At 35.9% G+C, this 13,057-nt stretch overlaps 1 protein-coding gene across 1 annotated transcript in view; it reads right to left on the bottom strand.

Moving 5' to 3' along the window:
• Positions 1-13,057, bottom strand: part of BABAM2 (BRISC and BRCA1 A complex member 2) — a 157,736-nt gene that overhangs the window by 102,461 nt on the left and 42,218 nt on the right. The window contains exons 5-6 of the mRNA XM_052702229.1: positions 10,618-10,812; positions 6,831-6,905 (exon numbers count right to left, since the gene is read on the bottom strand). Of these exons, the coding sequence (XP_052558189.1) occupies positions 6,831-6,905; positions 10,618-10,812 (270 nt within the window). The remainder of the gene's footprint in view (positions 1-6,830; positions 6,906-10,617; positions 10,813-13,057) is intronic.

The following is a 13,057-nucleotide window of genomic DNA, read 5'->3' as shown; positions in this document are numbered from 1 at the left end:
AACTTCAGAAGCTGATTTTTTTTAAACTTGCTTTTATTCAACTTTCTTTTTTTTCTTAAAAAAAAAAAAAAAAAAAAAAAGCAAAACAAAACTCCATCCTTTTTTTACTAATGTCAAATTAATACTTCACTGTATCAGGGAAAAACTAGGAATGCATATGATTTACATGAGATTTAACACTGGATATGGTGGTTCTTTACTATCGCATTATAAAAATAAAACGTTTAAATATAACTGCCATCAGAAATACAGTTGATTGCAGATTGTGATTCACATTAAGATCATAAACTATAAAAATCATCAGCTGTGCAGAGTGAGCTGTTCCAGTTGACAGATCTTATTAGTAAAATCTGCCAATAAATTATAGAAAAAAGGTTTTTTAAATTGCTTTTGGCTTCCAGCATATAGAGATTAAGGTGTTTCTGACACTAATAAGTTTTAGTGTGTTTTAAATAACCTGCAAACAAATCCCACTGATGTGAAAAAGTTGATGGTAGCACAAAGAAAACAAAGGAAAATGAACCATTTATATGAAAGTCAAATTCTGTTCTGATCAGAAAGTATACTTTCAGAGGGTTTCGGTTCCCTTGATTTTGGGGCAGCAGATATCTATTAGAATAAAATCACTAAAGGATTATTTCAGTAAAAAGCAATTTCTGTAAGTGTACCTGAAGCTCATAGCAGTAACATGTTACCTCTACAGCATCAGAACCAATAGACTCTGTGTCAAAGCAAAGGAGACTGAACTACTCAGCAAAGTAAGGTTAACAATAGGACTGCAGTAATAAAAGTAGCATAATGGTTTTATACAGTAGAATAAGTACGACTTCACAGTTTTTACCAACAGCAAACCCTGAAACATCCCTATAAATACATTAAAAAAAGCCTTTACAACTAAAACATAAGATGTTTTCAAGCTATTATGGAAAAGCAAACAGTTTAAAATACTTTATCACCAGTAAATCACTTCTTCTGAAGTTACAGCTTCTTAAACTGCCTGAAACACTCCATGACCTGGATAATTTTTAAAAATTATTGCAATACTGGTTTGTTTGTTTGTTTTAATTACAATATTTTTTATCTCACACACTAATTAAGCCCCTCTGCTTGGAGTCTGTATGCTTCTGGCATCAGGACAGTACACTGATACTGAGAAAAGCAAACACTTCCTTGAAGGCACTCCATTTAGTACTTTTTGGTGAAAAAAGTGGGCAGCAAAAGTGCAGATTTTTGGGAGCAGACTACAAGGATGGATTCTTAGAGGCAAGCATCAACGATATCTCTACTTGATAAATGCCTTCCACACACAGGTTACATTCATTTTCATGGCGTCTACATTGTATGATTTACTGGCTTCAGCTACTACAAACTGTTCTGTTTCAAACATTGCCAGTACTAACTTGCACAGACCTATTTCTAATCTAAAATCTCAATGGCTCATTATAATCACATGCTATAAAGTTGGCCTTTAAACTATTAACAGAAGAAATCTAAACAATCTTTGACGTTTCAATATTCAGTTTAAGTAATTTATAAGTAGTAAGTATTCTACTGTATAGCATACTGACACCTCCTAGTAAAACTCCTGTATTCACTCAGAATGCTTACGCTATGTCCTAAGATCAGGAAAGCAATTTTGGGAGTTAAATTTATGCTTCTGTCATCTAGGTTTAAGTAGTAAAAGATTATTAGCAATCTGTGTACCAGCTTATAAAGCTACTATGGAAAGCATGGTCAAAGTATTGTGAAGTATGAGAACTACACACTACCTCAGGGTTACCCACAAGTCTTATCCACCTGTCAGTTTCCTTATTTGTAAAACAGGTAAAATGACAGCTGGTTCCACAGACATGACAAGCTTCAGAAGACATACAGGTCCATCACCTACATTAAAGCAAGGTATGCTGATAGTATCCACTGCATAATGTTTGATGCTATTTTGAGAGGCAGCTCAGGGTGAAAGAGGGCAGTGTAAAAAGTTGAAGTCAGAATCTGGAGACTAATTCCTTGCCATTGACTTTGCGACACTAAACATCAGATTTCAGTAAGACAGCTTGCAACAAAAATCAAATTAAGTTTAAAAGAAAGTCTACAATATAAGCTAATATTTCTTTTTCAGCTCAAAAAATTGGGTTAAACAGCACAGTTACTACATTGTACACAAATACACTTGTGTTTTGTTATTTGCAGCAATGTAACATACAGGTTAAATGCTGTCAAGTCTAAACCACAGTCAATTGCTAAATCAAAATAGTAAAAACAAACAAACCTGTCCAGAAAAAGTTTCCTCTAATCCTGCATATTGTACTTTTGTTTGTTGTCTACTCCAGCTGATTTCTCAAACATATGCTTGCATTACAGACTTCTCCAGCATCTGGAATTTGGTCTACATGATACACAGAGGTTGCACTGAAGTCTTAAACAGACTTACTAAATGATGAAATCACAATAAGGAAAAACAAATACGTTCTTATCTTTCAGTTTGAACTTGAGGATAAACCTTTTCCATTGACAGGCTTATACACAACTATTTTGCCCCTGGCAATGTGTCTAGACAATGTTTGTTACTTGCTTCAGTTCTGAAAGATATGCAATGAATACAGTGGTCATCACAAAAAATCTCTTCAGAAAAAAAAAGTTTGGTATTAGAAAAAGCCTTCTACAAAAAGAAAAAAAAAATTATGTTCACTCTGTGCATTTCCTTTACACTTGAATAATAAGATATTATTGGAAGGTTACTGGCTGCAGCATCATGGCTGAATTGGTCCAGATATTGGCTATTCACCAGGGCACAACACCATGTACATAAAAATAGGAAGAAAATCAATACATTAAAAATCACATGTAAGGAGGAGTCGGTAATCAGGGCATTAACTATTAAATTAAAATCTCAAAAACAAAATAATAAAAATACCTAAACGTCCTGTTTTCTAGCACATAACCAGCAACATGCTTGGAAGTCCACTCATTTTCAGCAACCATGTTACAGTCACATAATTCACAACAGTTAGGAAATTACTAAGCTAGTGATGTTTAATGCCTTATCACTACAATAACACAAGTCCCTGTAACTGATCAAAACTATGAAACTTAACAAACAGTGAAGAGTTCCTTTCACCATTACTACAGCAAAATTTGCAGCCAAAAGAAAAGAATTTCAGTCAAAATGAGTGCTGACCAAAAATCTCACTTCAAAGAATGGAAAGGGAAAATATGAGTAAACAGATACGGATGTAAATATTTTCCTGAAGGAGAGCCAGATTCAAACAAGAGAACCTTAATGAAAGGCTGCTCAGTAACGAACCATGCAGTAGTTTGAGCCACCAGCTTGACTCTGTAGTTTGATGCTTACAATTTTAATTTATGTCAAACAGATTTATGTAAGAAAAAGTCAATACAAAGGTCTGCATTTAAATCTTGTATGAAGGTATAATTTTGTAAAGTGGAAAAACAACATGAAAATGCGTCTTTGCCCAGATACGCATTTACACTGTAAACTAACATTCCTTGCTAATTGATTGGTCAGCATGGATAATGAAGTATGTTATTTTTGTTTCCTGCATTAAGGGTATGCCAAGAAAACGTATGAATAGAGATTTATCTGCCACAGCCACTATTAAACTGCCATTTTGCTTCCTAATAAATTCTATGTGAAGAACACTGAGTAGAATTTAAGAATTCAAAGGAAGATGCTGTACTCCGTGCTGCTCTCTCAATCACTCTTGTTCTTCATAGACTCAGCTACTTTTCATAGAAAATGTGCACATTTTAACTGAAATTTAAATATAATGCAGAAAAAAAATTAAAATAACCTGGTAAATCAGCTTTTCAAATGCTAACAACTAAACTAAAAATAAAACTTTTATTCATCATAAGGTAATGCAAATATTCTCACCACCGACAGTACAAAACTGATAGAGGAAGATCTAAAGAATGAGGATTGTATTTTCAAGAGTTGCAAAGATTCTGTAAAGCTACAGAGCATTCTAACAGCTTATTCAAACTTGAATTTTATCTTATTATGTAAAGTTTTAAAGTCATATTTCTCGTGTGATTACTTAATGAAATTGACAAATACTTCACAGGAGCATTGCAAATCAATGGGTTACTAGGATTAATGAGGCAAGAATAATGGTTACCAGATTTTAATACAAGTAGCATTAATTAAATATTAAAAACTCATGGCAGAGAAAGTATAACATGGATTTGAACTGCATAAATCATTACAGAGAAGGTACTGCAGATTATAAGATTGGTTGTAGACTAGAACATGATTGAAACAGCATTTAGTTCTGACATTAATGCACTAACAGCCTTCAGTTACTGACTGCTCTTCCACCTTTCAGGATAATACGTTGACAATTGCTTCCTCTGCATCAATGGATGCTCTACCATGCACCATAATTTTGCAAGCAGCATTGGTGCCAACATAACCAGCAGATGTGTAGCAAATGAATTCTGATTATATTACAAAAGCTACAAATCTGTTTATGTCAAAAATCTCATTAAAAGAAAGTAAAAATAAAAATAGAAAGGCGGACATGTATAGCTTGAGAGAAAATACATTTTTTAAAAATACCTTTTCAAATTTGGACTACTTGGAGCTTAACTATCTCAACTATCTACATTTACATTGCTGCCATATGAGATGACATTGATACAGCTAATAATGTCAGAATACAGGGCATTAAAGGCAATAGGGATCTGTTGTAGATCCATGCCTGCTACTGAGTGCAGTTTGTCATAATCAATGTGAGAGCCTGAGTCAAACCTTTCTTTGCTGTCAACAAACACTACTGAAATAAAACTGCATTTCTTCTCCTGTGGCTATTCATCCAGACTAAACATTTCTCATCTAACACAGACAGTTAATCGGTTAGTTTGCAAATTAGAAGTCTAAGAAACCTAAGGATTTCATCATATTACCCATCAAAAAGAATCTGTTATTTCAAAAGAACGACAACAAACAAACAGGATATTACATACAAAAACACATTCACTTAATAAAACTGCAACACTGAGACATTAAGATTTTAGAAAGGTCAAAATAAAGGTAGACTGGGAAACTTTGATTCTGCTACCTCTGGTGCATATGTTTTCACATCACACAGTCTATAAACACATACAAACAAACACATTGTACTTCAAACTACTGAATCATTCAGTACTCGGGGTGAATAACACCCTAGGGAGCAGAGGTGGAAGATTCACAAAAAAAATCAACCTTGCTTAATGCAAGTGGCAACAACCATTTAGGGGCAGGTGGGTAAGGTAAGAAACGGTGAATTAACACATATTAAAATGCTACTCCTTAAGAAACAAAACCTATTTCTATCACAGAATTCCTACATGATAACACTTCAGTAATTCACACAACACCTTCCAGTCCCAAATTGTTTCATTTCCTCAGAGGCTAAACTGAGGCATAGCAAGCTATGTGAACGAAGCTAGGGAATACACTGGCTGTGCATCCTGAAATTCTTCATCAGTTTTAAGATGATCCTGGAAAACATGGCACTCCAGTGCTCAAGAAGGAGCAGACAGGACAGTTTGTGTTAGCCTTTGACAGCCTCCTTTTTTCCACAGGACCTTTCAGAAGCCAATCATAAATATGTTGCTGCATCCTTCTAAATGCAAGGCCTTGCCAATCCTCTTACACCTGACTGTCCACCCATCTAGTGAGTAGAGAAGGCTCTGATGAACAACAGAAGCTGCCAGTGCTGCTATGATGAACAAAGCAAGGAACTGAAAATATTTGGAGGCTTTTGAGTAAAATCAGGAACAGGTATTACTCAGTGTGTATTCTGCAAAAGTTAGAGATCACAGGGTACTGCCCTTACACTACAGAATTTCAGCTAGATTACAGCTATATCTGTTTATTTTCATGGTTTTTAGCTCAAGATATATTATTTGGAGAATCACTGAAGATTCACGCTTGCAACTGTGAGCTAACAATAGCTGGAGACTTGTAACAAAAAGATGAAGAGGAGCTAACAAGATCTACACTGACATTTTCTTCTCAATGCATTAGCTGCTAAACATTAGGAAGCTGTTTTCCTTTCCAAAAATTTAAAAGTAAAAAGTTGAGGAGTCAGACATGCAGTTTAAAGAAAGATCTCTGCTCCTAACATCAGCAGACTCAAATCTTGTTCTGGCACTTCATTCTAATGTTAATAATAGATCTCTCACTGTTTTGTCTTCATATAATAACATTGACCTTATGATGAGCTTCCACTGTAACTGCTTGAAAGAGCGATGTCCGCCTGCTGTGAAAACCACTCATTTCAAATTATTCCATGTTAGTAGTTTGTCACAATTCTTTTTTCCCTTTGCTAGCAAATAGAGAAATACTCTCCTTTCTAACACGCACCAAAATTTCACTGTCCTAAATCCTTGTTAAAATTGAAGTGTCTTTTCAGTGTTTTTTGTAACTGAATGAAGCAAAGTAAACACCAATACGTTCAGATTTTGTGATAAGTATTTGTTTTCAATCCCTGTTAAGAAGTGGCATATTGAGTTTGTCTGCTTCTACCATCAAGATTACTGGTGCAATTTGATTGTTCACCAAAAATTCCAGATAATATTGGTATTCCACACAATCTTCCACAGTGTCCATCAAAGTGACAAATATGTTTATTGTTTGGTAAAGCAGAATGCAAACAACAGTATGTTTAATGCCGTATTTCCAAAATATAATCCAACTAGGTTTAGAAATTGCATTTTCAACTTCTTGAAGAGGAGGAGGGCAGTAAAGTCAAAATGGTAACTAAGAACATTTCAATAATTCATATTCTCCCAACAAATACTGGCAACTTAAACGTTCATTTTACCTTGAGAAGATACGTAGGAATATTGCTGAAATCTACAGGCAACTTCAAGAGGAAGCGAGCTGAAAATTCACCAGTCTGTGGAAAAACCATAAGACTAATGAGAGCAAGTGTCCAAAGAGCTACAAAGTAAACATTCTGAGAATGGCATATTAACCAGAAAACACGTAAGAGCTCATACCAAACAGAAGGGTTGAGGTTTAAAACAACATTTCTCGATGAAATTACTGAAGATGAAAAGAAAATTTACAGATTCCACAGGCATTACAAAAACACTCTAAGACCATAAAACATCATTGCCAATATGCTAACAATTAGTCGGAATGCAACAATGTACATGACAAAAATCTGACTACACTTAGGCTCTAAACGCAAATTTGCCTTGTCTGGTCTCATTTGTGGTTCAGTGAGACCTGCAAACGGACTGAAAGGAAATGACAAAGTTTTGAGAGCATAGAGACAAAATACATGCATCTTCACAAACATCACGGATTCATGTAACAGAAGACTTGAGTAAGGTAAGAATGGATCAGAAGAGACCTCAACTAACATAGACAAAAAAAAAAAAAAAAAAAAAAAAAGAGCTAGAATGCTTTCTGTCATTTCAGAGATACGTGGTTCTTAACACCTAGACAACTGTTCACTGAAAATCTGCCAAGCGTCCCCTGCACATTGAAGGTTTTTTTGCATAAAGTGTATGCAAAGGAAATGGAAAGGATTTCCTTTCTGTTTCATACACTTCCTTAGAACCAGACTTTGTCCACCTGGTTATCAAGCAGTGAAGTTGGCTCTTTTTGAAAAAACAAATGTCTGATTTTCTCTGCCTTAATTTTTTTGCCATCCTTACTCTGGAATTCAGTAAAGCATACATACAGGATATACATACAGCAGCTATATTTGTTAATTACATTGACTTGCTGTGCAAAAAGCATTAAACACTTATTTTTTTTTTTACAACTCAGCCCAGCATCTTGAGAAAAGTTCCTTTTTTCAGTTCTAACACTATCTTATTTTTGCATGTATTTTCTATTTATTTCTACAATGACATCCAATTTCTTAAATATAATACCTCATTTTAAAAGGCAAGGGGACAAATCAAAGCTGTGTGAATATTCAATATTTATTCTGCCACAGTAATCTATATATGTACTACTTCACTATTCCCCAAAAATAGTTTTCTATGGCTAAATTTTATATTACAATTGTCATTAGAAGCTTAAATGTAAATACATTTCTACATTTAAACAGAATCATCTTTATTGCAGACACAGCTGTGTCTTCAGGCAGGCAGAAGCCTGGGATATACCTGAAATAACAAAAGTAGTCCTTCTATAAAATGGAGCAGCAGCAACAACCTACAGAAGTAAATGACTTCTTGTGCAAGCAGCACAAAGAGTGCTTTGACATCAGTTGGGGCACTTGGTATTTTATCAGACCAAAACTGATATTATAGACAGCAATTCTTGTCTGGACCTCATTTCCAAAGCAGATGTCATACAACGTTTGCCAGAAAAATCTAGAAAGTGATTTCTGGTTGAAGACTAAGTCTGATGAACTGCGAGTGAACACTGAACAAATAAATGGCCTTTGATCAAAACATCAGCTGCTTCATGGCATGAAAGTACACCAGGGCTTGCAGGCCAGATCTTTTATGTCATTCAATTAAGATTGTGTTGCAATGTAGTACTCCCAGAGAGGTTCTGGACTCACAGAGAGCAGCCCCTGCCCAAATTGCTCAACTACCCAAACCTTGCCAGCTGCTGACAGGCATGCGGTGAAGTCAGACGTACTTCTGGCCATAACACAGAGAGATTAGATTCAGGTAGTTAATGAGCATCTGTATCAGATGGAACTCTGCCAACATGAAGCCACCACACTAAATAGCAGTTTGTCTCTGTCATAGGTCTTGGAGGTCACTTCAGGAAACTAGACGTACACAAGCAAATTTCTATTCCAATTTGGGCAACAACAACTCAGGCCTCCTTTTTTAAAAAAATGTATATTTATTAATTCATGCACGTAAGATAATTACATTCACAACACTATGCAACGTGCATTCACAGATGATTATTTCGCAAGTCTGTTGAACCAGCACCAGTTCATTAGAGACAGCAACAACAAGAGTTTTCATGAGTTCTAGGCAAAGGAAGTAACACACAGTTAGTTACCTCTCGATTCTGAGAAATGCTGGTATTGCACCAATTGTCCATACTAACAAGAGAATTGTAAAGGATATGAAGGGGAACAAAGATGAGTTTCATAGTTTTGTGTTTCAAGACACTCACAAAGAAGCTTCCATAATGCAGGTAATATATTTACAGATTTTTCAGATGAGACCTTTGAGATCTTCTTGATAGAGAATACAAACTTTGAAAACAAAGCACATGCTACAGAAACCTTACATAGCTTTGAAATAATTGAAAGAATTTGCCTCAAAATGTCTTTGAGATTTATTTTATTTGAATATTTTAAGTTTAGACAACATTTCAATGCCAAATTACGATAACATTTCAAAGTCACAAAGGACTGGGGAAAGAATCCAAAGACTTCAGCAGACAGTTCTTCCAGAAGGAGGAAAAAAAAAAAGTTTTCTACAATCTTCACTACAACTTTGGCAGCTGCCAAAAGTGACAATAAAATCTGAGTATGGTACAGAAAACACTTCAGTAAAACTGTCTGATGATATTTACAGATGTGGCGAGTTGCTTGTGATGCCAGCTACAGAAAATAACACTTAAGAAAAAACATACGGATTTAGAAACAGAGATCTGAAATTCTCTGATAAAAATAATGCCAAGTAAAATTAGTACAGTGAGCTGTAAATCCTCATGTCATCTGTTACTTAAGGACAGTGAAAGTGACAAAGGTGAATTCTAGTCTGTGATAAAACAAGTGCTGGAATTTCATTTCCAGACTACATCTATTTCGTCAGATATTGCTCCTCAAGAATAATATGCATCAAGATTACACTGCTGCTGAAAGTAAGATGGGTATGTGTCCAGCATAAGCACTATTATGTATTTTCTGATATAACCTACTCCAAAATTCCAGTGATAAAAACACTATTAATGGGGAACACAGCAGAGTTAACAAATAAATAAGTAGTTAACTTGCACACCAACCCATATGTCTACATTGTCAATAATCTCCACTTAGAAGGTTGAGGTGGCATGGCACATTGCCCAAGTAAAGGATGCTATGCAAAGACATGGTCCTACAAAGTCACTGCCTCTAGCCCATCCCACCTCCTCCGATCCTGCAGGAAATCAGTCTTTTTTTTTTCCCTCACCTATTTTAGGTGCCTGGAACAACTTATCTTATCTCTGGTAAGTTGCGGTGCAATACAGGCAACGGCAACTACCAATTAAATCTGCTCAACCTCAACGTGGAAACACAGTAATACATTCTAGTTCTAAACAGAGCTGATTTGCCTGAGCAGGGTGTCATACCAGTGCAGTTATTCTGCCTCTAAAATCTTCACAGATGTTTAAGTTCCACATATTGTGCCATGTAAATATCACAGGCTTTTCAAAAGTTTATCAGTTCATCCCTAAATCAGATGAGCTAACACTAGGTTGAAAAAAGAATTGCTCATCTCAAAATTTAGTTCAAGCAAGGTAATGGAAAAATTGAAAAGGACAAAACAGAGAGGACAGGAAAGGCAGCTGAGTGAAGTAAGTTGTGATTAGGAGATGCACACAAACAACCTGGTTTTCTAAACCAAGAAATGTCATTTACTAAAATTAAAGGATCACAAAGAGCATTGTAGCAGCAATTCTTAATAGCTTACCCAGTTATTTTTTTTGCCAGCATAGATTTCCATATTTTCTCCATACTGGGGCTCTTCAAGTAAAGTCTGATACTCAAACATGAGACGTGAGCTCTCACGTAATCGGCTGCACTGAAATTGATGATACTGCTGCACAAGCTCTTTCACAACAAGCAGGAGGCATTCAGGATTTGAAGGATTCCAAGAAGCCAAATTCTGTTGAATTTTAAAAGAACAGAGACTGAATTCATTTCCAGCAATAGGACAAGAATTTCCCCCTCCATACCGAAATCAGAGGTAAATACACATTTGGAAGTTTGGTGTCAAAGCTTAACATTAAATCTTCATAATAAATGGAAGGGTTATATCATGCTTTGGAAGGAAAACAGTTTCAAAAGCAAAAGCATGCCTTAATGTGAAATAAGAGCCCATATAGTGACCTACCAAAAAACAGACAGTGGAGCTGCTAGTAGGCATAGATATGCTCAAATGACCATTCCATTCTTCCCCAAAATTACACTGTCCAATCTGGGGACTTGAAAAGTCTGAATTAAAAAAACTGAAAACTGATATGGAACGTACGATGATAAGATTAAGTATAACCCTGAACAGTATCTAACTCAAAAAACAGCCAAGTGACTATGCCAAAATGACACGAACGGTGGAAACTAATTACTCAAATTGTATTGACAGTGACATGGCAAACTGACTCAACTTTATGCCCTGCTTCACTGGGACAGTCTCTTCACTGCCTTGATTCATTCCCTTAACACAAATGACATCCATACAGAAATCTCTTCCATCTGCCTGGCAAATTTATTACAAGTTGACTATATATCAAGAAACACAAGTAAAAGAAATAAATATTAATACATTTAAAAGCAACTGCGTCAGCAGAACAGTCACAGCCTCTCAGTGTATCCACTCTGAACTCACTTAGACCAGTCTTCTCTGCAAAATAAGTTTTAAGTGGAAAGATTTTGCGTTATTAGTGATATCTAACACCATCAGTGTATGTGCCTGCTTCTGATTGACCTAGAATGGGTACATGTTAATGTCAAATGGAAGCTCATTCTTCACTCCATGCCAATAGAACAGTAAGACAGTTCCGACATAAAAACCACAGGATAACTCCAGACTGCCATATGCTTTGTACTTATGTCCTCAATGGGTCTTGATATAAGCTCAGGGCACATTAACAGTCAGGCAGCCTTTGGTCAGCTGTTGAGCATAACTACATGAATGAAACTGGATAAAAACACATCCCCAAAAATATAAAAGCTATTAATATTTTGCGTAATATTATAACCAGACTTGATAAATACAAGAGGAACAGGCTGCCCAGAGAGCTTGTTGAGTTTTGGGTATACTCAAAACCAAACTGGAAGCAGTCCCGGACAACCACCTTATTCAACTCTGTCTGAGCAGGCTTTTTCCAATCCCAGTTCCTCTGCAATTTTATGTGCAATTATTTATTTTACAAAAAGATAAACTGAAACAGATAACCTTTCAAGCAAAGACTCCACCTTCTGAGCCAAAAAGAAAGTTACAAGTTCTACCTTCTGATACTTTTCACTCTGCACCTTCAGCTCTACAACAGAAACTACTTTTAACCTAACATCTGATGATGCAGCGATTTAATTTCAAGAGGCTTATAACTACTCTTATTTCTGTTGACTTGAGTGTAACCCTTCAGCATAGTTTTGTATGGACTTCATTATATGCACATGATGACAAGATTTCCTTTCTCTCTTTCCACAACTTCATATTTCTTTGTCTCTGAAGTCAAATATATTAAGATGCTATCAAAATGGCTTTCTTACTTTCAGCATCATCACTTATAAGATACAACTCTACAAAAGAGTACTATCCTTTCCCTCCTAGACAGAAAGGAGGCTATAGAATGCAAATACCAGCATCACCATAACTCAGAATGTGTATTACAGACCAAGGTAACTGGTAAATGTGTGAGTGCAGCAGACAGACCAATACAAAGGGAAAGGTGTGATGACACTATTAAAAAAAAAAAAAAAAAGTGCTACAAAGGAAGGGAAGAAGATTGCTCACTCATAGCAGAAGATTCTAGGTACACAAGGGAAAGCTTCACCAAGAAGAGATCTCCTGAAAGAGATCCTTCCCCAGTGGCAGTCAGCCCTTAAATAAGGTCTAGAAGTGGTGCAGCCAGTCTCCACACCTTCTGGTCACACACTTGAATTGCCTTCACCTGCGCTCCCAAGGCTGACTGGGTCCTTTCCCCAGCTGCTCAATCAGTGGTTCAGGCCATGACTCAACAGTTCTCATACAGTGAGATAGCAATAAGGCTCCTGTAAGCTTCTCACATCCATACCAATGAGTGACTGAAAGCCTTGTTCTACCCTTTCTTCCATCTGCAGCTTGAAAAAAAATTTAATTCTCAACCATTTAAATTTACTCAATTCTAAAAAAACAATAGAGAAAATCT

The sequence above is a fragment of the Tympanuchus pallidicinctus genome, unplaced genomic scaffold, assembly GCF_026119805.1.
Source record: "Tympanuchus pallidicinctus isolate F22 unplaced genomic scaffold, pur_lepc_1.0 scaffold1, whole genome shotgun sequence".
Classification (NCBI taxonomy): Eukaryota; Metazoa; Chordata; class Aves; order Galliformes; family Phasianidae; genus Tympanuchus; species Tympanuchus pallidicinctus.
The sequence above is the reverse complement of the archived record's forward strand: the minus strand, read 5'-3'. Positions and strand labels throughout refer to the sequence as shown.